General features: G+C 41.4%; 1 protein-coding gene across 4 annotated transcripts in view; it reads left to right on the top strand.

Moving 5' to 3' along the window:
• The window catches only part of LTBP1 (latent transforming growth factor beta binding protein 1), a 440,637-nt gene that overhangs the window by 315,351 nt on the left and 98,158 nt on the right, over window positions 1–27,128 (top strand). For all 4 annotated transcript variants that reach the window (XM_003262722.3, XM_003262721.3, XM_030799968.1 and 1 more), the window contains 4 exons: window positions 618–737; window positions 15,319–15,441; window positions 22,609–22,731; window positions 23,684–23,806. In XM_003262722.3, coding sequence (XP_003262770.2) covers window positions 618–737; window positions 15,319–15,441; window positions 22,609–22,731; window positions 23,684–23,806 — 489 coding nt within the window. The remainder of the gene's footprint in view (window positions 1–617; window positions 738–15,318; window positions 15,442–22,608; window positions 22,732–23,683; window positions 23,807–27,128) is intronic.

Here is a 27,128-nt window from a genome sequence, read left to right as displayed (position 1 = left end):
ATGTCCAGAAATTGGCCCTAAAGGAGCTGCCAACTCCCAGAGTGGAGAGGCCAGGTCCTGCTAGTTGAAGAATTGGGGCCAGGTTCTTCCTTGGAATGTATGCAAATATTTTAATCCAGGTATGCTTGACCATGCATTATTGCCATGTATTTAAGTATAGACCCAATGTCGGCTGGGCGTGGTGGCTCAAGCCTGTAATCCCAGCACTTTGGGAGGCTGAGGCGGGCGGATTACAAGGTCGGGAGATCGAGACCATCCTGGCTAACACGGTGAAACCCCGTCTCTACTAAAAATACAAAAAATTAGCCGGGCGTGGTGGTGGGTGCCTGTAGTCCCAGCTACTTGGGAGGCTGAGGCAGGAGGATGACATGAACCCGGGAGGCGGAGCGTGCGGTGAGCGGAGATGGCGCCACTGCACTCCAGCCTGGGCGACAGAGCAAGACTCCATCTCAAAAAAAAAAAAAAAAAGTATAGACCCAATGTCTCACTTACCCAGTTATTGTTTTTCCGACTGAAATGTAGATATAACATGCTTTCCCCCCGGACTTCATCCCAAAGTAAGATTTTGCTTTGGTATTCTGATAAAATGTTCACGACCTAGCTTTTTGATTTTTCAGATATTGATGAATGTTTGAATCCAAGTACTTGTCCAGATGAGCAGTGTGTGAATTCTCCTGGATCTTACCAGTGTGTTCCCTGCACAGAAGGATTCCGAGGCTGGAATGGACAGTGCCTTGGTAGGTACTATAGTGTACTTATCAAAGGTTTGTTTCTTCTGCATGTCCCATTTTCTGATAGAGTGGTGTAATGCCAATGGAGCCCTCTTTCAAAATGAAAAAATGAAATCTTACATCAGTCTAAGAAAAGTTCCCAGTAACTTTTAACCATTGAGAAAATAAGAAAATGACTTAGCATGAAGGATGTCCGATTCTAGATGGGGCAAATAATTAGGATTGAAACAAACTGTTATTCCTAATGAGATAAATATCCAAAACCAAATAAGATAGTAAGGTCTACAGGAAGGAAGAGAGATGGAGAGCAAAACACTTAAAAAGAGAGAAGCAGCGTCTACCACAGACAAGTGGAATTAGGTAACACACACACACAAATTTTCAACAGAAGTAGCAAAGGTAGTGCCTTAGGCACTGAGGAAGACAGAGTAATAAATTTGCTTTGATTCTAATTACCTGTGCTGTAGTTAGCTCTGCCCCTTAATGGTTTTCATTTGTGTCTACCATGCAATCTTTTCCCCTAAAACTTGAACTCTTTTCCACTCCATACCAGAACTCTGAATATGTGAGTTAAACTTTTCATTCCTTCTTTCCTTTCTCCCTCAAATGCTTAAGAACTTACTATAGGCTATGCATGGTGGCTCATGCCTGTAATCCCAGAACTTTGGAAGGTGGAGGCACGAGGATCACTTGTGGCCAGGAGTTTGACACCAGCCTGGGCAGCATAGCAAGACCTCATCTCTACAAAACATTAAAAAACTTACCTGGGCTTCGTGGTGTGTGCCTGTAATCTCAGCTTCTTGAAGGCTGAGGTGGGAGGATTGCTTGAGTCCGGGAGGTCGAGGTTTCAGTGAGCTATGATTGTGCCACTGCTCTCCAGCCCGAGTGACAGTGAGACCCTGTCTCTAAAATATGAAACAAAAGGCAAAACTTACTGTATATCTCCAGAGTTGTACTAAGTTCTGGGATCTATTGAGAGGAAAAACTGGTATGACCCCTTCCTTTTGGTACTTACTATCTGGTGGGGGAGACTGACATGCCCTCAAACGTCTCACAGATAAATGCAAACTCACAGATTTGAGACAAGCACTAGAAAGGAGGGTTCTATGATGCTGTGAGAGCATATGGTAGAACAAGCTGCCCTTAGGAAAATTCTTGAGTTGAGGTTCAACTGGTGAGGAGGTGGGAGGGAGAACATTTCAGGCACAGTAAACAGCATATGCCAGAGGCTTGTGGAGGAAGAAGAGAGCAGAAGGCCAGTGTAGCTGAAGGCCAGAGAACACAGGAAGATTTGCTGCAAGATGAGAGGACAGACCACTGAAAAATTTAAAGCCCTCTTAGTCCTGTTAAAACTGACGGTCTTCATTCTCATAGCCCTGGGAAGACATTTAGGTGTTTTAATGGGGGTTGCAGAAGTACTCTCAGTTTTAAAGCTTTAGTCTCATCACCAAGCAGCATCAGCTCAGACTCTGTAGCTGGTATGGAGAGCTCCATGTCCTGAGCCCCTAGGCCCATCCCCAACCCAAGAGTCTCTGCTGATGGAGTGGTGAGATGTAGTCTTTGAAGAAAAGATTTTTATTTATTAGTTGTTCCTAATTGCTTATTTGATAAGCAATTGTTTTTGTAACTGGTGCTGGCCAGAAAGTATTAATATATATGGTTTCAGTTTTCCCATTTGGCATAAATTTCATACTTGCCTATCAAGGTTCCATGTGTATTCTCATTTTCACATCCTGATAAATAATCCAGGAGCAGAGCCTGAACTCTACCTTAAATAACTACAATTCATAATAGTAGTATAAACACAGCCCTGACTCATGAATTTATTAGTGGAATGTGACTGATCAAATTGGCAAGTGATTGTTCTTCAATATAAATAATACTAAATGAATTCTTATACCTGTATGTGCATATATATATATATATACTTTAGTGATAGAAGCACAGCACCTCATTTAAAACTCATTTTACTTTTGTCAACCAGATGAGTAGAATCATAAGCAGAAATATTAGATCACTGCATTTCTCAATTCAGCCAAAGTCCCACATTTAGCCCCTTGTTTTGTTTTTGCATTGCTGAGGTCGTGCATTTCCTGTTGTTAAATGGAGGCAGTGCCCTTTATCTTTCTGCTTTGGGTAAAATTTTAGGCTCTACATAATCTACAGATGAAGCCACTCCCCCAAGATTTAATTGCAGTTCCATCCATTGTTCATATTGGACTTGCAGCTCTTCTAAATTTCTCATGAGGGCCTTTGCAGGTTATACTGAAATAGATTTTCCATCTTAATTTTTTATAGTAGTGGAGCTTTCAAATGTTGAGAAGTTGACTGTGACAAAAAGCAGATATTGCAGCATGCCTTTCTACTTACATTGAGCCAATGGGTGGGTTGGATTTTTCTGCTAAACTCTGACCATGTTAATGACTGCCCAGCCCTAGCTTTGTACTTCTGGTACTCTAAAATACCTTTCAGAAGGTGCAGTCTTGTCTTAAGCCTAGTTTTGAGTTGAGCTCATCACTAACATAACTGGATATATATTCATTCATTTAACAAATACTGAGTATCTACCTTGTGCCAGGCATTTTTCCAGGACACTGGGGATTGAGAGTGACTAAAATAGGCCGGGTGCGGTGGCTCACGCCTGTAATCCCAGCACTTTGGGAGGCCGAGGTGGGCGGATCATGAGGTCAAGAGATCAAGACCATCCTGGCCAACATGGTGAAACCCCATCTCTACTAAAAATACAAAAATTAGCTGGGTGTGGTGGCACTTGTCTATAGTCCCAGCTACCCAGGAGGCTGAGGCAGGAGAATCACTTGAACCTGGGAGGCGGAGGTGGCAGTGAGCCGAGATTGCGCCACTGCACTCCAGCCTGGCGACAGAGCAAGACTCCGTCTCAAAAAAAAAAAAAAAAGAGAGTGAATAAAATAAAGTTTCTCCCTTCATTGTAGTTACACTCCAGTGCTTACATTGTGCTTACAAATAAACACATAAGCAAGTACAATATATGGGATGTCAGATGTGATGCATGACGTGAAGGAAAGTAAAGAAAAAGATTCAGAGTCTTTAGAGATCCCATGGTGGTCAGGATAGTCAAATGCTAAGTTATTTACATGCTCTTCCTGGCTAGTCATTTGTTTTGTCTCTAACCGTTACCTGTGATTATATCCTTTTAGTTCCGATAATATAGGATATATTGATGAATTTTTTGCCGCAGTTTTTAATGAAAATTCTCCGTGATAACATTAAAGACTTTTTTTTTTTTTTTTTGAGACAGAGTCTGGCTCTGTCGCCCAGGCTGGAGTGCAGTGGCATGATCTTGGCTCACTGCAACCTCCGCCTCCCATGTTCACGCCATTCTCCTGCCTCAACCTCCCGAGTAGCTGGGATTACAGGTGCCCACCACCACGCCCGGCTAATTTTTTGTATTTTTAGTAGAGGTGGGGTTTCACCATGTCAGCCAGGATGGTCTCGATCTCCTGACCTCGTGATCCACCCGCCTCAGCCTCCCAAAGTGCTGGGATTACAGGCGTGAGCCACTGTGCCTGGCCAATAAAAAATTTCCTGTAATCACACCATTTTGGTGAAAAATCCTACATTTGGCATTTGTTAGTTGCCATCTGTAGAGATGATAATGTCTATCTCACAGGGCTGCGATGTTCCATAAATCTTAGTATCTTTTTTTCTACAACTCTCCTCTCACATGTTTTTACATTGTTATAATCAAATATATACAATGTTTTATATAACATTTCTTAAATTTGGCATTATGCTTATAGTTTTTTTCTAAACTGGTCTATCTTCACGTTGATTTGACTCTCTTTCTATTGAATTTTCATTAAGCATTGCTATTTAACCCCTATATTCTGCAGGGATTTTATACCAGTTACACTTTCTGCTTCTTTCACAGACTAAGTGATGAACTTGGTGAAACCATTAATGGCCTCTTTGTATTCATGCCATGTAAGCTGGATCTTATTGATTGATGCTTCTCCTTGATTTATAAATTAGAGCAGCAATTGTTTTGGGCAGAAATAGGCAAAATGTTAGCAGGTGTTGTCTGAGGACCTACATTTTTTCCCTAGTGTTTAGCTCAGGTCATACAATAGTTTATTATCCACTTCAAATATCTATCATTTCTGACTGTACCTAACACACATCATCCCTAATGCTTTTTGGCAACTCTTGTTGGCTCTTCTGTTAATGTAGCTTCTTCTTTCAAGTCGTGGATTTCATTCTTCTCTAGAGAGTCACGTTCGTCATTCGGCACTGTATTCCTTGGACCTGACATTCAGCCTGGAGTTGCTGCCCACTTGATCCCCACCTTTAATGACTATTTCGTCACTCTGGGTTCTGGCCAGTTCCAAATGGCTGTTTCATCCAAGTCCTTTCTTAAGGGAAGCCAGCCTGTCAGGTACTCAATTAACAGGTTCTTCTTGACTTGTGGAGAGCTGGCCTGATTCAAACCCGATGAGAGCCATCCCCCAAGGAAACTCTCTAATATTTAATTATTTAAAGATACATTTGATATTGCTAATGTAGAGATCTTAGTTCCCTGAATTTAGACAGAGTTTGGGCTACATGACCTCTCTGAAGCTTAGTTTTATTATCTGTAAAATGGGGATTGAAATACTTGCTGTTTAAGCTTTCTTGCCAGAATAAAGTAAGCAATATGAAGCACCTAGTAGGCATCTGACACATGGTAGAACCCCGTCCATGCTACAACCCTTTTGTCCCCAACTATTACCCTCCTCTATCCTGCTCTTGTCCTCAAACATAAGAGATGCAGTAATAACTGGTACTTGGTAAAGTAAATTATGTATCACATTTTTTTATTTTTTTTTTTGAGATGGTGTCTCACTCTTGTCACCCAGGCTGGAGTGCAATGGCGTGGTCTCGGCTCACTGCAACATCCGCCTCCAGGGTTCAAGGGATTCTCCTGCCTCAGTCTCCCGAGTAGCTGGGATTACAGGTGCCCGCCAGCACGCTTGGCTAATTTTTGTGTGTTTAGTAGAGATGGGGTTTCACCATGTTGGCCAGGCTAGCCTCGAACTCCTGACCTCAGGTGATCCACCCACCTCAGCCTCCCAAAGTGCTGGGATTACAGGCGTAAGCCACCATGCCCGGGCCACATTCTTCTATATAACTATATTCTCTTTGGCTTTTTGAAGCTGATGTCATATAGTTTTTTAATTCTTCCTATGTCATTGGAGCATTCTTATTTTTATTTTTATTTTTAATTTTATTGTATTTATTTATTTTTTTGAGACAGAGTCTCCCTCTGTTGCCCAGGCTGGAGTGCAATGGTGCGATCTCGGCTCACTGCAACCTCCACCTCCCGGGTTCAAGCAATTCTCCTGCCTCAGTCTCCTGAGTAGCTGGGATTACAGCTGCATGCTATTATGCCAGGCTAATTTTTGTATTTTCAGTAGAGACGGGGTTTCACCGTGTTGGTCAGGCTGTTCTCGAACTCCTGATCTCGTGATCCACCTGCCTCAGACTCCCAAAGTGCTGGGATTACAGGCGTGAGCCACCGCGCCTGGCCTTTTGGAGAATTCTTTTATGAATGTAAATAATTTTGTGGTTCCTATTCGATATCTCCCATCCAAATACTAACTGGGCCCACCCTGCTTAGCTTCCAAGGTCAGGCTAGATTGGGCACGTTCAGGGTGATATGTCTGTTGACTCCTTCCAACTTCTTAGTGTTCTTACTTAGCTGGAATATACTTCTTGGGAGCCATGATACTTCTGTGTGGGTCATTAGTGACTCCTAACAAATGTTTAGCCATCTATAATAATGCTGCTATTTCCATTCCTGTACTTTATTGTCTCTGCTCACCTTCACAAGGCAGAATATGCCACCTATTGGATATATGCAGCTAGCCTTTTGGGGGTTGTCTTGCTTTGTAGTTCAGTACGTGATAGAACTTAAGACCCGGTAACACAAAGTTCTGAGATTTTGTCAGTGTAATCTTTCTTTTTTAATCCCTGATTAAGTTGAGAATGACTTTCCGACTCCCATTTAAACTCTCTGAATGTCGGTCTTGAGTATTTGAAGAATTTAGTATCATTCAATCTACTTGACAACTAATTAGCTACAGTCTTAACCAAGACTTGGCACAGAGAACTTGAAGAATAAACTTGGGCAGAAAACATGGAGAACTCATTGTTCTAGAAGTTCTTTTCACACTAGGATTTATTTTCAGATTTGAAGATTCAGTGTTAACTTTCATGGCTTATATGAATATTCATAGACTAATCTGAAATTGAAGACTTGGTACAGCAGGTATTTGTTTTATAGAAGATTGCAACTGAGTACAACATGTACCTTTTTCATATTTTATGTGCAAACATTAGCCTTATCCCTAAATTATTATATGCTAAAGCATGCTTCTAATCAATCACTAAGCTATTTATTGAGCTGTTGTCTATGTATCTATATGCCAGAGAAGATTGGCAATTATAAAAACACCCACCCAAATGTCCAACAATGATAGACTGGATTAAGAAAATGTGGCACATATACACCATGGAATACTCTGCAGCCATAAAAAATGATGAGTTCATGTCCTTTGTAGGGACAGGGATGAAGCTGGAAGCCATCATTCTCAGCAAACTGTCGCAAGGACAAAAAACCAACCACCGCATGTTCTCACTCATAGGTGGGAATTGAACAATGAGAACACATGGACAGAGGAAGGGGAACATCACACACCAGGTCCTGTTGTGGGGTAGGGGGAGGGGGGAGGGATAGCATTAGGAGATATACCTAATGTAAATGACGAGTTAATGGGTGCAGCACACCAACATGGCACATGTATACATATGTAACAAACCTGCACGTTGTGCACATGTACCCTAGAACTTAAAGTATAATAAAAATAAAATAAAAACAACAACAACAAAAAAAACTTTTGAAAGTAGGCAGCATGGTTTGTGGGAACATTAATTATTATAACAAAATCCTTCTCATTATATAGTTTATGAAGGTTTTGACATGATGGCATCATTTGATCCTCACGGTAGTCATCTCTGTAGTACAAGTGTGGAAATTGATTCCCAAACAAGAGACTAGGCTTACTAAAGGTTATAGGTAGTAAATATCAGAACTAGGATGTGACCCCTGATCTTTTATCTCTAAATCCAGTGTTTTGTTCTGTACAATGTCTCATGTACCCTTCATGTACACATAAGAAAACTAAAGAACAAAACAATATAATGAAGACAATAAGAAAAATAAAAGAGCATAGAAAGGAGAAAGCCACATGGGCTAGAATCATCCCTTGCAAGCAGCAGTAACAATGGCTCGGGGATTCTAGAGTTTGAGACAGCAAGTCTGCACCATATGTAGTGGCAGTTGAGTTTTGCTGAAAGATAAAATGCTCCTTTGGAAAGGTGAGGTAGGAAGCCAATAATTTGGTGGGATTAGTGATTGGATTTTTCTGAGATCATCCTTGGCTCTTTATGTAGGATGTGCACAGCATTCATTGGTTTTTCTCCAGTTCTGCAAAGCTGTGATGATTCTTTGAGGATTATGTAACAAATGTTTGTCAGCAGCTCTGTTGCTACTACCCCATATTTTAACTTCATCAGAACTGACAGAGGGGGTGTGAGATTCTGAGGATCTACTATACCTCAAATGCAGTTGAGGTGGTTTCATCACACTGGCTGGACCAACATCTGTCTCTCATTTTGCCATGCTTGCTTTTCTGCCAAATATATTCTCCCATCTTCTTTAGTATAAAAGATTATATGTGAAGAATAGTTGAGGAATCACTGGAGTAATGACACATTTGGGGTAGGGGGTAATCCTGTGTTTTCCTGTAGTTATAGTGCTAGAATAAGATGCTTTATCCCTATCTCAAGTGGTACTGACTCACTGAAGCCTGTATTGGTGATTAAGGAACAAATTGAGTTTGGATAGCCTTAGAGAAATAATTGGCTATGTTAACATATTCATCTCATTGAAAGTACAGGAAGTAATACAGGTAAATTACTGCTCCAGGACAAATTCTAGCCAACTCCAAGCATCTGCTACATGAAATGTAAGTGAGCACAGGCTGAGGAGAACATGACCGGGTGACATCAGCCACTGAATACCCTCTGTACATGGTGGGTTATGCCCACCAGGGAGGGGCTTGAGACAGTCTGGTATGTTCCCAGGATATTAGTGTGTCCAGAATTCGTGGGTTCTTGGTCTCACTGACTTCAAGAATGCAGCCGCGGACCCTTGCGGTGAGTGTTACAGCTCTTAAAGGCGGCGTGTCCGGAGTTTGTTCCTTCTGATGTTCAGATGTGTTCGGAGTTTGTTCCTTCTGGTGGGTTCGTGGCCTCACTGGCTCAGGAGTGAAGCTGCAGACCTTCGCGGTGAGTGTTACAGCTCTTAAGGCGGCGCATCTGGAGTTGTTCGTTTCTCCCAGTGGGCTCGTGGTCTCGCTGGCTTCAAGAGTGAAGCTGCAGACCTTCACGGTGAGTGTGACAGCTCATAAAAGCAGTGTGGACCCAAAGAGTGAGCAGTAGCAAGACTTATTGCAAAGAGTGAAAGAACAAAGCTTCCACAGTGTGGAAGGGGACCCCAGCGGGTTGACACTCCTGGCTCGGGCAGCCTGCTTTTATTCTCTTATCTGGCCCCACCCACGTCCTGCTGATTGGTAGAGCCGAGTGGTCTGTTTTGACAGGGCGCTGATTGGTGCGTTTACCATCCCTGAGCTAGACATAAAGGTTCTCCACATCCCCATCAGATCAGTTAGGTACAGAGTATCGACATAAATGTTCTCCAGGGCCCCACCAGAGCAGCCAGATACGGAGTGTCGATTGGTGCATCCACAAACCTCAAGCTAGACACAGAGTGCCGACTGGTGTATTTACAATCCCTGAGCTAGACACAGGTTTTCCAAGGCCCACCAGAGCATCTAGATACAGAGTGTCGATTGGTGCACTCACAAACCTCTAGCTAGACATAGGGTGCTGATTGGTGTGTTTACAAACCCTGAGCTAGATACAGAGTGCCGATTGGTGTATTTACAATCCTTGAGCTAGACATAAAGGTTCTCCAAGGCCCCACCAGAGTAGCTAGATGCAGAGTGTTGATTGGTGCATTCACAGAACCTGAGCTAGACACAGGGTGCTGATTGGTGTATTTACAATCCCTGAGCTAGACATAAAGGTTCTCCACATCTCCACCAGACTCAGGAGCCCAGCTGGCTTCACCCAGTGGATCTTGCACCAGGGCTGCAGGTGGAGCTGCCTGCCAGTCCCGCGCCGTGCGCTCGCACTCCTCAGCCGTTGGGTGGTCGATGGGACTGGGTGCTGTGGAGCAGCGGGTGGTGCTCATTGGGGAGGCTCCGGCTGCACAGGAGCCCATGGAGGGGGTGGGAGGCTCAGGCATGGCAGGCTGCAGGTCCCGAGCCCTGCCTCGCAGGAAGGCAGCTAAGGTCCGGTGAGAAATCGAACGCAGTGCCGGTGGGCTGGCACTGCTGGGGGACCCAGTACACCCTCCGCACCTGCTGGCCCGGGTGCTAAGTCCCTCATTGCCGGGGGCCGGCAGGGCTGGCCGGCTGCTCTGAGTGCAGGGCCCGCCAAGTCCACGCCCACCTGGAACTCCAGCTGGCCCACAAGCGCGGCGCACAGCCCCGGTTCCCGCTCGTGCCCCTCCCTCCACACCTCCCTGCAAGCCGAGGGAGCCGGCTCTGGCCTTGGCCAGCCCAGAAAGGGGCTTCCAAAGTGCAGCGGGGGGCTGAAGGGCTCCTCCAGTGCCGCCAAAGTGGGAGCCGAGGCAGAGGAGGCGCCGAGAGCGAGTGAGGTCTGTGACGACTGCCAGCACGCTGTCACCTCTCATTAGGAAGGGAAATTTTAAATTTTAAAAGGTTCTTCACCCAGATGAATTACACCCCAAGGCAATGAGACAATGAGCCAGGTGGGATTACTGGCCAGCTGGGAGTCATCTCTGTGAAATTGTGGAGAATTGAGTTATCAGAGGATACGGAGAGAGTATTGTTTTCATTTCCCTCCAAAAAGAAAAGAAGGTGGAGGCCGGGCACGGTGGCTCACGCCTGTAATCTCAGCACTTTGGGAGGCCGAGGCAGGCAGATCACAAGGTCAGGAGATCAAGACCATCCTGGCTAACACGGTGAAACTCTGTCTCTATTAAAAATACAAAAAATTAGCCAGGTATGGTGGTGGGCACCTGTAGTCCCAGCTACTCAGGAGGCTGAGGCAGGAGAATCGCTTGAACCCAGGAAGCAGAAGTTGCAGTGAGCCAAGATCTCACCACTGCACTGCAGCCTGGGTGACAGAGCGAGACTCTGTCTCAAAAAAAGAAAAAAGAAAAGAAGGTGGAGTCTGGGAATTACTGACCACTGAGCTTCATGTTAATCTTGACAAAGAACTGTAGAATGTGTGATTCAAACGATGAGATGAAACATTTTTAAAAGGAAGTGATGATTATAAGAACCAGTCAGGATTCATTAAGGATAAATCATGCTAGACTGTCCTGACTGCCTTTCCTGATACAGTGATTAGATGAGTAGACCAGGAAATCCTGTGGGCATGGCACATCTAGTTTTCAACCATGCAATTGTTAGAGTCTCTCTGGGCACTGTAGATGAGAAGGATCAATTTGGACTGGGTGATAGGATAGTAAGATGGATGCATGCATCTTTGAACTATCTGCCTACCAAGTCTGACCTGATACCTCTGGCAATTTTCTTACCCTGGGAGGTTTAATTAATTCATTGAGTGGCAAATGCCAAATTGTTATATCTCAAAAGCCCATTGGTAAATTATTTAAGATTTAGAATCCATTTTTCTTTTCTTTCTTTTTTTATTTTTTAAAGTGTCAAGGTCTTGTCCAGGCTGGAGTGCAGCAGCATGATCACAGCTCACTGCAATCTCTGACTCCTGGGCTCCAGTGATCCTCCTGCCTCAGCCTCCCAAGTAGCTGGGACTACAGGCATGTACCACCACACTCAGCTAATTAAAAAAAAATGTTTATGTGTGGAGACAGGGGCTTGCTGTGGTGGCCAGACTGGTCTCAAACTCTTGTCCTCAAGCAGTCCTCCCACCTCAGCCTCCTGAGTTTCTAGGATTATAGACAAGAGCCACCGCACCTGGCTAGAACCAATTTTTCTATCAACGCTGTTTTTTATTATATTTCCTAACAGATAAAACACAAAGGCCTGTTGAACTCATTATGTATATGGACTGGAAGAATTTGGGTAATATGAATATTCTGTAAGACCATATCTTAGAGTAAGACAAATTTTGAGCTCTACCATGAAAACCAGAGGCATAATCACCTCCCTCTGCTTTAGGGAAAAGGCAACCATGGGGTGGGTGGTGGGGTGGGTAGGGATCACCTTCTTCCTTCATAACCCATTTTGTGTTGCTGTAACAGGACACCTTGACACTAGGTCATTTATGAAGAAGAGAGGTTTATTTATTTAGCTCGTGATTCTGGAGACTGGCAAATTCAAGATCAGATGGCCACTTCTGGTGAGAGCCTTGTGCTGCATCTTAATATGCTGGAGAAGTGGGAGGTGAAGCAAGCGCATGCAAAGAGAGCAAAACACAGAGGCAACTTCACTTTATAACAATCCACTCTCTTGGGAACCATTTCATTCCCACAAGAACTAACCCAGTCTCGAGAGAAAGACATTCATCTATCTTAACGAACTAACACCTCTTAAAAGCACGACTTCCCTATGCTGCCACCTTGACAACCAAGCCTCAACATGAGTTTTAGCAGGGACAAACCATTTTCAAAGCATAGCACTTCTTATGGCATTGATGGGAGATTTTCCCAAGGGTTGGAAGCTAGAACTGTGGGGGCCAAGCCTTCTGCTATCATTACCACCCAGGGCACCATAAGTTTGTGTCCTTGACTAAACTGAAGAACACTGAAAGCCATTGAAGGTTTTTAAAGTAGAGGAGCCACCACCATTTATCAGATTTGTATTTTAGAAAAAAGTTTATTCTGTCCGCAAGCTGGATAATGGATTAGAGAAGCCAAGTCTTAGAAAAACAAATTAAAAGACTATGGCAGTAACTCAGGTGAGAAAGAATGAAAGTAGGTGATTTGAGAGAGATTTGAAAGGCAGATTGGTATGCCTGGGCAATAAACAATGTGAGGAAAGAGGGAGAGTAAAAGTAAGGACTCCAGAAGAGAGAGAGTAATACAAGATATTGGTATGGACAATAACATAAAGAAAAGACAGGGGAGGGGTCAGTTTTGGCCGTAAAGACTCAGAGGTACCTGGGGGACATCAAGGAGATGTCCAGTAGACTTACCAGCTGGATGCGTGCTTCTACAGTTTAGGAGAGAAATCTGGGCTATCAATACAATGCTGAATTAATTTTACACCATTTGCATCCACCAAGCGTTTGTATGTGTGGTTGCTCTCTGAAGACCTTCCTTCTTTGTAGCGATTCTTTAGTGATATTTTACTGTCTTGCTATTTTTTCAGGAGCATAGTCTCATTAAGGCAATGTACTTTCAGTTCAAACTGTTCTATAACTACGGTGATTGGCTTGACGGAATTCTGGTTCCATGCAATTATGTCTATAATAAGTAAGAAAGAATAAACACATCAGGCTACCCTAGATATTTCAAGGCATTCTGCTTCATCATTAATCATGAATAGCCTAGAAAAATAGAAGTTTTATAAGTATCTCCTAAATGGTAATCTGCAGTGTCTGTTAATTTACTTTACCTAGAGAAAGTATGGTCTTAGAAATTGATTTTGCTGTTATATTCTACAGCCTTATAAATCACTTTCCCTGGTGCATGAATAATTAAAGAGAGCAATCCATACATTTCTGAGCTTGTTAACATTTTTGAAACAAAACCAGATACTAAACATGACATTTTCCTGTTGCTGTCTGGAATTTCTATGCCTAGTGTCTAGGCTCATTCCCATTATTTACTTTGGCTCCAATGCTTGGCTTCTTCTTTCAAGTTGTTTGCCTTCAGTGTTTACAGAAGTGGATTCCCACAACCAAGGAAAGGGTGGTTAATGAGTCAGTCTGGAAGTGCTATTTTTGTTGTCGTGGACTAGAGTCAGTTCACCATAATTAGTGATATTTTGTGAAAGCAACGCAGAGCACCTAGGCGGTGCCATTTCCTTGGCTCTTCTCAATATGTGCAGGGAACACACCCGTGTGCACACTCACAGATAAGTGTTTGCCATGTTTTAGTACAACTCCATTTCTGCATTCCACTGTAAGAAAGAATAGTCTGAATACAATGCAAATGCATGCAATCTAGACTCTGGATTTGTATTGTCAGTGTGCTTGTGACTGCCTTAAGAGGGTAGAAAGCTTTGCTGCTTTCGTGGTGTAGTGAGCATTGAAAAGTGAAACAGATGCTGTCATGCATCTTTTCCTCCTCGTTTGCCTGCCTTAGGCTTAAGATGCTTTGATTATGTTATAGACCCCTATAAGATTAAGCCTAATTGTGATATTATATGTGTAGTTTTAGCATTTTGTGATTTAAGTTTTTCCTCTTTAAGTTTTTGTTTATTGATACCTCACTAGTGTCTGTCATTGAGACATACAGTGGACCTACCCAGGGCCATTCAAATGGAGCACAGAACTTACATATTTATTTATTTTTGAAAAACAGTAATATGAAGTAGGAACTTAATATTTTTTAATGAAGTAAATTTTAGATGATTATTTTCAATATAAATGCTGTGTTAGCAAATAATAAAAACAAACATCAACTCATACATTCTCTCTTTCTTTAACTGTTTCTATCACAAGATTTAATTTTGCCTGTGACAGAAACTTTACAGTCAGGTTAAAAGGATAGGCTGGGGTTCAAATCTCAGAACCACCATTTTCTATGTGGCCTTGGGCTAGTTATTGAACTTCTCTAAGCTTCAGTTCCTTCCTCCATAAAATGGTTGGCCCATAAGGATTTTGTTCAGATTAAATGAGATGATGTATGTAAAGCTTTTAATGCCCACATGTAGCAAGTGCTTGATAAAGATTAGGTGCTATTATTATTATTATCTACCTCTTCAGCCTGCACCCTACCTTCAAACTGCCCAGTAGGCTTGTGTTTGTCCCTTAGATTACTTGGTTTTTATCATATGGATTCACGGCCATTTTAGAGCTTTTTATTAGACTCTTTTTCACCTTTCTGTTAAAACTTGCCTGTGATTTCTCTGGGTCATGAGTCATATCTTTTGCTTTTGTGAACTCTCCCATCCTATTGAATTCATCAGTTTCCAAAATAGACCTCAACCCATCTTTGGTTCTTTGGAAAATTCTTTCTTGTAGAGATGTTGCACTAAATCTCCCATCTCTTCCTTCCTCCCCCCTACAACAAGCCATCTTTACCTCTTGAATTTGTTCATAGAGCATATTTCATTCTGAGTTATTTTCAGAAGGTAAGTTAAAGTATAGAACCGTCATCCATTTAGCTCACAACAAGCTGCTTTTTCTCTTTTGAGCTAATTTGACAGTTTAAGAATCTGCCTGGTCTTCTGAAGGTCTACTGTTTCCATTTCTAACCAAATTTAACTTTATCCATGTTTTCTTTTTCTTCTTTTTTTGTTCTTTCCATTACGCAACATTCTTCAAGATGTGGACGAGTGCCTGGAACCAAACGTCTGCACAAATGGTGATTGTTCCAACCTTGAAGGCTCCTACATGTGTTCATGCCACAAAGGCTATACCCGGACTCCGGACCACAAGCACTGTAAAGGTAAGTACTGCGATCAAGTTTCCCATTTTTATTTAAACTTCATTTAAATATAGATAAGAGCAATTAGCCTTAGAAAAGAGAATCCTGCTACCTGTGTTTATTTTGACCGAGCAACTTAGAGCACATATTGGTTGGCTTGGCTGAAAGTGGCTGCTTGCTGTGGTTAATTACAGAGCATATCTGTTTACATAAAGGGAAACAATGTATTTTTAGAGAGTGTCTGTAAGCCACAGATCTGTTCATCTAAATTTTTTTTCTCATTATAAAAGCAATACACACAGTTACACAACTCTGTGAATATATTAAAAACCATTGAATTGTACATTTTAAATAGAATTGTATAGCATGTGAATTATTTCTGAATTAAATTTATATTAAAGAAACCAATATACACTCATTTTAGAGAATTTAGCAAATAGAGAAAAAAGAAAAGTAACAATCTCATATAATCTCATTAATGAATATTCATATTTCCTGGATATTGTATATAAAGATGTTGTTCTATGTAGAGTTTTATATCTTGCATTTTGCCATTTAATAGTATACCTACCATAAGTGTTTTACATTCCATTCATAACTTTTTTTCAAACGTTATTTTTAGAGGCTGCACAATATTCTAGTATATTGCCATATTACAGTTTTCTTGCTCTTCTTTAGGTATTGAACAAACAAAAAATTTTCAACTTCTCGTTAGTGAATAAAACTGGTACAGGTCTTTTTTTTTTTTTTTTGAGCTGAAGTCTCCCTCTGTTGCCCAGGCTAGAGTGCAATGGCGTGATCTTGGCTCATTGCAACCTCCACCTCCCAAGTTCAAGTGATTCTCCTGCCCCAGCCACCTGAGTAGCTGGGATTACAGGCGCACGCCACCACGCCCGACTAATTTTTGTTCGTTTCTTTGTTTCTTTGTTTTGGGTGTTTTTTTGAGATGGAGTCTTGCCCTCTCCCCCAGGCTGGAGTGCTGTGGTGTGATCTCGACTCACTGCAACCCCCGCCTCCTGGGTTCTAGCGATTCTCCTGCCTCAGCCTCCTGAGTAGTGGGATTACAGGTGCCTCCCACCATGCCCAGCTAATTTTTGTATTTTAGTAGAGATGGGGTTTCACCATGTTAGGTAGGCTTGTCTTGAATGCCTGACCTCAGGTGATCTGCCCACCTCGGCCTCCCAAATTGTTGAGATTACAGGCGTGAGCCACCACACCTGGCTAGGTCTCTTTTAAAAATAAACTTTTGTCTGAACTTTAGAATTATTTCCTTATTCATAAAAGTGGAATTATTAGGTAAAAGGTTTTTTTTTTTTTTTTTTTTTTTGGAGACAGAGTCTCCCTCTGTTGCCCAGGCTAGAGTGCAGTAGTGCAATCTTGGCTCACTGCAACCTCCGCCTCCCAGGTTCAAGCAATTCTCCTGCCTCAGCCTCCTGAGTAGCTGGGACTATAGGCACCCGCCATCATGCCCAGCTAATTTTTGTATTTTTAGTAGAGACGAGGTTTCACCATATTGGCCAGGATGGTCTTGAACTCCTGACCTTTTGATCCGCCTGCCTCAGCCTCCCAAAGTGCTGGGATTACAGGTGTGAGCCACCACACCTGGCAAAAATGTTCTGAGTTTTTTTGCTATTTGGTTTTTTTTTAATTGGCATGTAATAATTATCCATATTGTACATATTTATGGAGCACACAGTGATGTTTTGATACGTATATTGTATCATGGTCTTTTTACTATTTTTACAGGAGAACATTCTCATTTCAAATATATATTTATTTTAATTCTAAAAAGGTTTAATATTTGTTTTATATGCTCATTCCTTTTAGCAATTCTCTGAACACTTCTAATTTTTAAACATTTACTTTTTATACTTAACATTTATATTTGTTTTTAAAATTTCCGTTAATATCATTTCTCATTTATCAGGCTTTTTATTTTTTTAATCAATGTATATGAACTCTTTATATATGTAATGCATATATAAATGTATGTACACGTGGCCGGACACAGCACTTTGGGAGGCCCAAGGCAGGTAGATCACCTGAAGTCAGGAGTTCAAGACCAGCTTGGCCAACATGGCGAAACCCTGTCTCTGCTAAAAATACAAAAATTAGCTGGGCTTGGTGGCATGCGCATGTAATCCCAGCTACTTAGGAGGCTGAGGCACAAGAATCACTTGAACCTGAGAAGCAGAGGTTGCAGTGAACTGAGATCATGCCACTGCACTCCAGCCTGAGTGACAGAGCAAGACTCAAAATAGAGTCTCAATGATAATAATAATAATAGTAATAATAAATATGTGTACATTACGTATACATTTTTGGTGGTACACTGTTGTAATTTCTCCAAGGCTTCCCTAATTTTTCTTTTTAAGATTTTTAAAAATTTTTTTCTTATGGCCAAATCTGTGGATTTTTTTCTTTTCTGCTTACTTTTACATCTAAAAGTATGTTCTAGCAAAGGGAAAAGAGGAAATAAGTAACAATTTTCTTCTTAAGTGTCTTGATGTAAGTGAAGGGTCGAGGGTGATAATTAATTTCTCACTATGGTAGGCAAGTAGTAAATGAATACCCTGGTACCCTGTAAGAATCGAGGCCTCTTCCACTGGCAGTAGGGAACGTGCAGGCATCTGGATTTGATGCCTTGCTCCCATAATACAGCAGAGCAACAGTGGATCTTGGCCACTCCTAGTGGAACATCTAACATGGGCACACCTCCATTTCTCCTGGTCCCTTCTCTTTTGGCTCACATCCACAGTTTCCTACTGACTCCTTAAGCCAGGCATCTCCTCAGACCAAATTAAATATGAGAAGCATCTGAAAGGTATTATTTCTTCCCCCATACACTGGATGAATGGTGGATGAGGATCTCAAGCCTTAGGAGTCATGGTTAATCTTTGATTGCTGTATCTAGTTTATTTTCATATCCTGCCATTTTATCTTCTTTCATCCTAATCTGCCTAATTTTTTCATCTGCTTGTTGATAAAAACTCTTGTAATCTGTCCTCCTCCTTTATATTCCAAACTTACTTGTCACAGTTGCATTCTTCAGCTAGCACTCTCTGACCTATCCAAATCAATGTCACAACTGCCCAGTGAAGATTCTGTGCTTATTTGGACCCAAGTACTTGTTCAAGATTATCCTGCCTTTCATATTCATCTTCTTCCTCACTGCTTACCTGATGTGGCTCTTCCAGTGGTTCATGGTATGACCTTGGGTGAATAATCTCAGGTTTCCAGACATTGTGTCATCCCTAAAATTAGGGGATCAGACTCTCTAATGGGATGTTCAAAGTAGGCACATGTTGAATGAATGGCTCATTACCACTGTCTTGCTCTTGGCCGTTGCCATCCCAGCTGAGCCTGGGAAAGATTGGCTGGGGAGACAAGACAACTAACAGCAATCTAATATCCAAGATTATAATATATATATAATGTCTAAAGTCTAGTATTTAGTTTTTTTTTTTTAAAAGGCAGCATATCGGATGCTAGTCCTGATACGTAGAAGCTGTGTGAGCTTGGATAAGTTATGGTATCTTATTTCACTAAGCCTTGCTTTTCTCATCTGCAAATAAAAGGGAACAATAATGGTACCTGCTAAAGTTGATAGAAGGATTGCAGGAAATAATACAGGGACAGAGATCATGTAGAGAGAATGAGTTAATGCAGGGGCAGAGCATGACGTGGTGGTGGCGTTTGCTAAATTAGAGGCATAAACAAAGTTTCGTTAAAGCCAAGAGGTGTGGCTAACTCTGCTTGTGTGCGTCTGGGAAAGCTTCACAAAGGTATTGCTATTTGAACTTGGTCTTGAAGTATTGAATACAAAGGGGAGTAAAACTTGGCAGGCAGAGGAAACAGCATATGCCAAAGCTTAGGGTGAGAAAGGGCTATTACTTCCACTTGGCATTTAACCTTGACCTCTACTCCGATTCTAATGGCATCTTCCCATTACAGCCTGGGATGCATTAACTCATTCTTCCCACATGATCTCTGTCCCTGTATTATTTCATGCAATCCTCATATCAGCTCTAGTAGGAAGCATTATTGTTCCCTTTTTTTTGCAGATGAGAAAGCTTACACAGCTTCTATACATCAGAGCTAGGATCTGATATACTGCTTGCTTTATTTATTTATTTATTTATTTATTTATTTATTTATTTATTGAGATGGAGTCTCGCTCTGTCACCCAGGCTGGAGTGCAGTGGTGCGAGCTCGGCTCACTGCAACCTCCGCCTCCCAGGTTCAAGCGATTCTTCTGTCTCAGCCTCCCGGGCAGCTGGGACTACAGGCACGTACCACCACACCTGGCTAATTTTTGTATTTTTAATAGAGATAGGGTTTCACCATGTTAGCCAGGATGGTCTCCTGACCTTGTGATCCGCCCACCTGGGCCTCCCAAAGTGCTGGGATTACAAGCGTCAGCCACCACGCCCGGCCCTGCCTTTTCAAAACAAAACAAAACAAAACAAAAACAAAAAGCTAAACACTAGACTTTATTTGGATTTCACAAGTTTTTCCAGTCACGTCCTCTTTCTGTTCCAGGATCCAATCCAGGATACTACATTGCATTTAGTTGTCTTGTCTCCCCAATGAATCTTTCCCTAGTTTTCATGATCTTATCTGTCTTAAAGAGTATAGGCCAGAATCCTGTAGCTTTTCCCCACTCTGGATCCATCTGATGTTTTTCTCATGATTAAACTGGGGTCATGGGTTTTTGGGAAGAAGAACACAGAGGCGAAAGGCTCTGGTCACCATATAATGTCAGGTGTACATTCACATGTCAGGGGTGTGTGATATTCTTGGCACAAAAGAAAGAAGACATTTGTCCAGCATTCCTATTTTATTAGAAAGCTTTCTTTTGGCTCAGAAATGTTATCCCTCATTAGAAAAGAAAAATATTTTTATCCCTAGAATTAATCTATCTTTGTTCCCTTTGGTCATTTTAAAGACCCAGGATCACCTTGTTCAAGATAACTGTGTTGCCTCAAGTTATTCCAAGTGTATGTGTCATTACTTGTCATGAATTACTCCTGACATTCTTAGCAACCTAAATGAGTCAGTTACGTAAGATGTCTGGCATACCCTGACAGTCCTTGGAATGGAGGGTATATCTCTGCTGCAGACATCTTCACATGGGAATGCTTAATTTGTTGTCTTCTATGAGAAAGTCAAAAAGATTCCAAAGCACTAAAAATGTTGTCAGATGTTATGTGAGATCCAGCCAGCTACAAGAACTATTGTTGGTCTTCAGTTCGTGAACTGACATCTCAAGTATTTTATAGAATGTGCTAAAAGAAAGTAGTGACGGAGGCTGATCTTTGCTGGCAACCATTCCTAAAGCTAAGAGACTTAGAGTGTTTGAAAGGTATAAAATAATCTTTAAAATGAAAGTTACCTTGTTTAATTTCTCTATGGACAGACAATATTGGCAGCCAGGAATTATTTATAAATAAAAGAGAGCAAGAACACAATTGGTAAAACAAAAGTTTTTAATCAACTAAAGTAATTGCTATGAAATATTAAATAAAATAAGAAACAAATTTTTGAACTCCAATTACATTAATACTTTGTGTGAGCTATTTCAGGAAACTATTTCAATATTTCAGTAGCAATTTCAACTATTTCAGGAAGGGATAACCTGATACCTTGCTTACATCTGGATACATTTTAAAAGTTAATGCCCCATTAGAGGTTAAGAAATGAAACTTTGCGGCCAGGTGTGGTGGCTAACACCTGTAATCCCAGCACTTTGGGACTTTGGGAGAACGAGGCAGGCAGATCATAAGGTCAAGAGATCAAGACCATCCTGGCCAACATGGTGAAACTCCCTCTCTACTAAAAATACAAAAATGAGCTGGGCAGGAGGCTGAGGCAGGAGAATCGCTTGAAACCGGGAGACGGAGGTTGCAGTTAGCCGAGATAGCGCCACTGCACTCCAGCTTGGCAACAGAGCAAGACTCTGTCTCAAAAAAAAAAAAAAAAAAAAAAAAAAAAAAGAAATTTTGCTCAGGGGAAACAGGTAATTGTCAATAATACTTGAGTGAAAGGCCTATACAGTTAATTGAGTTTTCCTGGCAAACACTTTTAGATGCATTTGAAATAAGAAAATTTGAAGAAACAACAGTCATACATTGATCTATAGGACATGGTTTTTTAAAAACAAATCCCCCTATTTTATTTATTACTCCCTTTAGATTAGGGCTCCTTTCTCCTCCTGTGAGTATAGGGCTAATGTGTTTTATATCTATTCCCTTCGGTAATCTTCACAACAAACCTGTCATGTAGGTGATGAAGATCGGTTGTACCTACCATGTTTTAATAATCATAAACTCTTATAAGTTGGCTAGCCATTCAGCAGAACATTCTGAGGCTGTATTTGCACTGACAAGGCAAGACAGAATTATCTGCTTAGGTCAGACCAATATAGTGGCCAAACAAAAACATCTGGAAAACTCTACTCTTACCAGACGTATTCAAGTTATTGATGAAGCCAGTCCTTTACTTCAGTTGTATAACTTCGTATACATGACATTTTCTAGGACACTTATTAAGAATTATCTTCTTTCTCAGTTAGTGGTTTTATCTTCAGTCAAAGCATGTTTAAAAATCCTCACTTTTCACTTTCTCCTTTGGTATTCAGCAGTCATCATAATACTACCATTTCTCTTGGCTTTCCTTGTTACTTTGAAAATGAGCCACAGTTCTTTATACAACTGTTTGGCCTTATAGTTCAACTTCTAGATAAAGTAGAAGTATCTGTTTCCTTCCATAACTGCTTATGTTTTTGGTTTTGTTTTTCAAATTCCTAGCTGAGTTTTACTTCTGACTTCTTTCATGCAACTAAACAGGTCTACAAACTGTCTGAGAGCCATTATATTGCATCAGGTTCTGCCTTCTGTTTGCAACTCTAAAATATTTCATGTTGTATTCCAAGACATTGATGGTGAGGAGTATGATTATTATAAGTAGCTTATTGATTTATTGTCTATTTTTAGTTATTTCTATTCTATAGATCAGTATACTGAGGTTGATACAACAGCATGGGTGGAGTGATACATACTAAAGTGTGTAGTGCCAGACATAAGAAGTACTATTATTTTCGTAACACTAATCCCAGAATGCATTGCCGGGAGCACTGCCTCCTGGGTAGTCTCTTTTTCAGAAAAATTGCCGTTATTGTGTTTGCAGATATTGATGAATGTCAGCAAGGGAATCTATGCATAAATGGGCAGTGCAAAAATACCGAGGGCTCCTTCAGGTGCACCTGTGGGCAGGGGTACCAGCTGTCAGCAGCTAAAGACCAGTGTGAAGGTAAGAGTGTAGTAACATGAACTACTGAAACTTCAGCTTAAAGTACCTGGTCTGAAAAAATGTACACTCAATCAAGTGAGTTTACCTTTTAAAAATTACCTAGATAATTGCATTATAGTGCCAGAAAGCCAGGGACTTAAACATAAGTTAGGAAAGTCAATAAAACAAGACTGAAGACAGTTAAATTTGAAAACCTATGGCATTAGCTATCAATGGCTAGGCATTAGTATTAAGAAGAAAAATTATTACTCTCTGTGTAATTCTTTACTACAGAAGGTAATTTCCATTTAAACATGTAAATTAATTTAAAGGTTTTATATACTTGGATGTCAGCAATTAGAAAGTCATTATATCAGGCTGCTTTATGCTGTGGAATGTTAATAACCTTAATTTTTGTATTTAACTTTGAAAAATTTTTGCCTTTTAAAAAATCGCTAAAGAAGACTTCTCAGTAAAACTGTAATAATGTCCCCCTTAGAGAAAAAGTTTGCAAAATGTGTTCTCTTCCTACAGGTGATAGTTGAGGATTCTGGATTTGCTAGGGTTGGCCTTAGACTTTTTAAAGAAATATTTCATTGAATTTCACACAGAAATACTTCACTTCCCAATAAGTATGTGCTTCCTGAACTTGAAGATATTATGATCTCACCTGTGTCAACCACAAGTGTCCAGAGTTCTTGAGAGGAAACAGCATTTCTTATTTAAGAACAGAATCTACACTGTATAAGGCCAATTGTTTGATAAAGAAACAATATCCATGTCTTCATGTATACTCTGAATATTTGATAAGCAAAAAAGTCTCCTGAGATAGTATTACAAAAGCGACAATACATGGCGGTCATTACTTGCATCAACATTGTCTTTCTAGAATTTACACTGATCCAACTGAGACTGATTGAAAATGTTTTTGAAGCACCACTTCTACAGTTTCTTTGTATTCTCTCGCTCATAGACATTGATGAATGCCAGCACCGTCATCTCTGTGCTCATGGGCAGTGCAGGAACACTGAGGGCTCTTTTCAATGTGTGTGTGACCAGGGTTACAGAGCATCTGGGCTTGGAGACCACTGTGAAGGTAAGAATTGCTCCTGATTTCAGAATCATAAAATGCCCAGATCAGAGGGAAATCTGGGCACCATCTCAGCCTTGATCTTTGAACCTCATCTCTTGATTTCATAGTGAAGACATTAGGTCCCTGCAAAGTGTCTTCCCCGGGGTCACACAAATAATTCAAAGAAGGGAGTAGAGTCCAGATTATCTTTGCACTGCTTGGAGCTGTCTTTTAGACTTGTGCCAGCCAAAGACATAAAAGAATCAGTTTAACTTTACCAGCTATAGATGGTTCGTCCTGGGTACATAGTTCTGAACTGTAACGCCTTATTTATGCAGAACCAACTTCTAAATGTTCCAAATAAGTAAATACAACTTAATTTTCCAGGTAATTAGAAGGTTTTTCAGAGCCAATCATCAATTCAGCTTTTGGCTTTTTGCATAAAATATTTCTGAAAGATATCCCACATGTCCAGCATCGTGCAGCCGTCAACCACTTTCACTACTTGTTTGGCTAAGAAGCTTTCTGCAGTGGTTGGGTGACTGAACCAGGCCTGCTTATGGAGAGGGGAGTATCTTCTCCCAGTGGGCTTCTTTTTCACTTTTACCACCAGTCTGTCACTTGTGACCTTTCTCTGTGTTCATTGTCCACCGAAGTAGTAAGCTTTTTCCCAGCCCACCTGAGGCTTCGCTGCATTTAGAGCCTGTCAGTTGTGAAACCAGAAATATGCATGTTGGCAGGGTTGTGTCTCCCATGCAGGGTCCGAGTTTTTGAAGGAGGGTCTGAACCTCACCTTTGAGAGAAGTGGATGAGCCTTTTGGTGAATGGTTTCATGACACACACATTTCAGCAGCCCCAGATCCTTTTTCACCACCGGTCCAGTTGATTGGGAAAGATCCATTGTCATTTACAGCATCTACATTTCTGACCAGAGAACTTGGCACAAGCATTCACAAGTGGCTGAGCCCCATATCCTCCTGCTGCTGGGAGTGTAAATGACCCAACCCTCGGGAAGGCAATTTTGCCAGCGTTTTAAAGGCCTTAAAGTGTATACTGTTAATCAGTAAATCAACTTCTAAGATTTTATCCTAAGGTGATCACGTTCCTAAAAGAGTTAATAACACCAAAGAAAAGTTGTAATCAATATTCCTATTGAGGCCAGATGCGGTGGCTCATGCCTCTAATTCCAGCACTTTGGGAGGCCGAGGCGGGCGGACCACCTGAGGTCAGGAGATCGAGACCAGCCTTGCCAACATGCTGAAACCCTGTCTCTACTAAAAAAATACAAATATTAGCTGGGAGTGGTGGCGCCCAGCTAATTTTTTATATATATATATATACACACACACACACACACACACGCGCGCGCGCACATATACACACACACACACACACACATATGCACACACACCCCTATTGAGAAATAGGTCAGATAAGTGATAATATAAGATATGACTATGTATGAGAAAGTTGTGTTTTGGGAACTCTCTAATATATGGGTAAATGATAATGATTCTAGGTAGTGGCATCCCAAGGTGGGAGGGTCGGTTGTGTTGGAGGGAGCCATTTATCGAAGAATGTATTCTAGAACTAAGTAACTGATAAGATATATTCTAGGGCAGTGGTCCCCAACTCTTTTGGCACCAGGGACCAGTTTCGTGGAAGACAGTTTTTCCCTGGACGGGGTTGGGGGGATGGTTTTGGGATGAAACTATCCCACCTCAGATCATCAGGCATTAGTTAGATTCTCATAAGGAGCATGCAACCTAGATCCCTCACATGCGCAGTTCACAAGAGGGTTCGCCCTCCTATGAGAATCGAATGCAGCTGCTGATCTATCAGGAGGTGGAGCTCGGGCAGTAATACTCGCTCCCTGCTGCTCACCTCCTGCAGTGCCGCCCAGTTCCTAACAGGCCACGGACCCATACCAGTTCATGGCCCAGGGATTGAGGACCCCTGTGCTAGGGCACTGAAAACATAAACTGACCATCAGCATCTCTTCTCTCCTGATTCCTGGCCAAGCCAAGAAGGAACTGCACCATTGATTAAGTCTTAGGTAACTGATGTTCATCAGAGGGCATGTTCCTCACTTTGTCTCTTTTAATGTGTAAGCATCTTAACAGAAGTCTTAAGGTTTTTATTCCAAAAACATCCATTGCATGAAAAGTCAAACAAAAGCTTTTAGCAAACTCGTTCTTCATTATTAATGTATATAAGATATGATTATGTTCCATAAGAAAGCTTCTTTTGGAATATATAATCAGACCCTTTTCTTTTAAAGTCAGGACTAGTTTCTCTAGTGTACTGGGTTATAAATAGGACTGGAGTCCATCCAACTAATTTAGAGCTCCCTTTGAAACTATGTTAGTACTTCAGCCTGCTAATTCCCAACTAGCAATGTTTTCGACCCTCCCCAGTGATATTTAGCCATAATTAACTAAGCTGTGGCTGTTCACATGCCTTTCACAGCTGTGCAAGGAAGAGCCATCTTTCTTGTTGGCTTTTATGTTTACATGTGTAATTTTCCCCTAATAGCTCTGGCAAAGACCTTGTTTTCTTATTGTCCTGTCATCCTGCTGGCCTCCTCGTAGAGTCAGAATCCCAAGTGTTGTGCCTGCTTCTGTGCACTACTGACTCCAGCATGCTTGGTAGCCAATCATTCTGTGATAATGAGCGTACCTCAATTGTCCTCATTCTTAGGGGTCTGGAGCATCTCAGCTTTCAAAGGCTCTGCCTGTGACTCGTTCCCTCCAAGCACAGTCTTTAATCTCATGTCTACATTAACGTTTCCCCAATCCCTCACTAAGGTTGCTCCCTGCAGTCCTTTACAAAGCTGAGAAGATGACTCACTACTTACAGTGTCTTTCCCTTTCTCTCTGTGCCCTTTGCTCTTGGTCATTTATTTGTGGACAAAATTTTAAAAAGGTAGAAAGGTGGGATAGTATTTCTTTCTGGTATTTCTTTCCAAATCAGAGTCATTCATACATTCACTTATGTATTCGTTCAAATATTTATTTAGTGTGGAGCTTGTGCCGGGCACTGTTCTAGGCATAGGGCAATAAACCAAACAGAAATTCCTTCCCTTTTGTAGCTTACATTGTAGCGTGGGAGATAACGAAAAAATACAATAAATGGCTGGGTGCAGTGGCTCACGCCTATAATCCCAACACTTTGGGAGTTCCGAGGCAGGTGGATCACGAGGTCAGGAGATCGAGACCATCTTAGCCAACATGGTGAAACCTCGTCTCTACTAAAAATACAAAAAAAAAAAATTATCTGGGCGTGGTGGCACGTGCCTGTAGTCCCAGCTACTCAGGAGGCTGAGGCAGAAAAATCGCTTGAATCC

Source organism: Nomascus leucogenys, chromosome 19 (genome assembly GCF_006542625.1).
Source record: "Nomascus leucogenys isolate Asia chromosome 19, Asia_NLE_v1, whole genome shotgun sequence".
Taxonomy (NCBI): domain Eukaryota; kingdom Metazoa; phylum Chordata; class Mammalia; order Primates; family Hylobatidae; genus Nomascus; species Nomascus leucogenys.
This window is presented reverse-complemented; position numbering and strand designations above follow the sequence as displayed.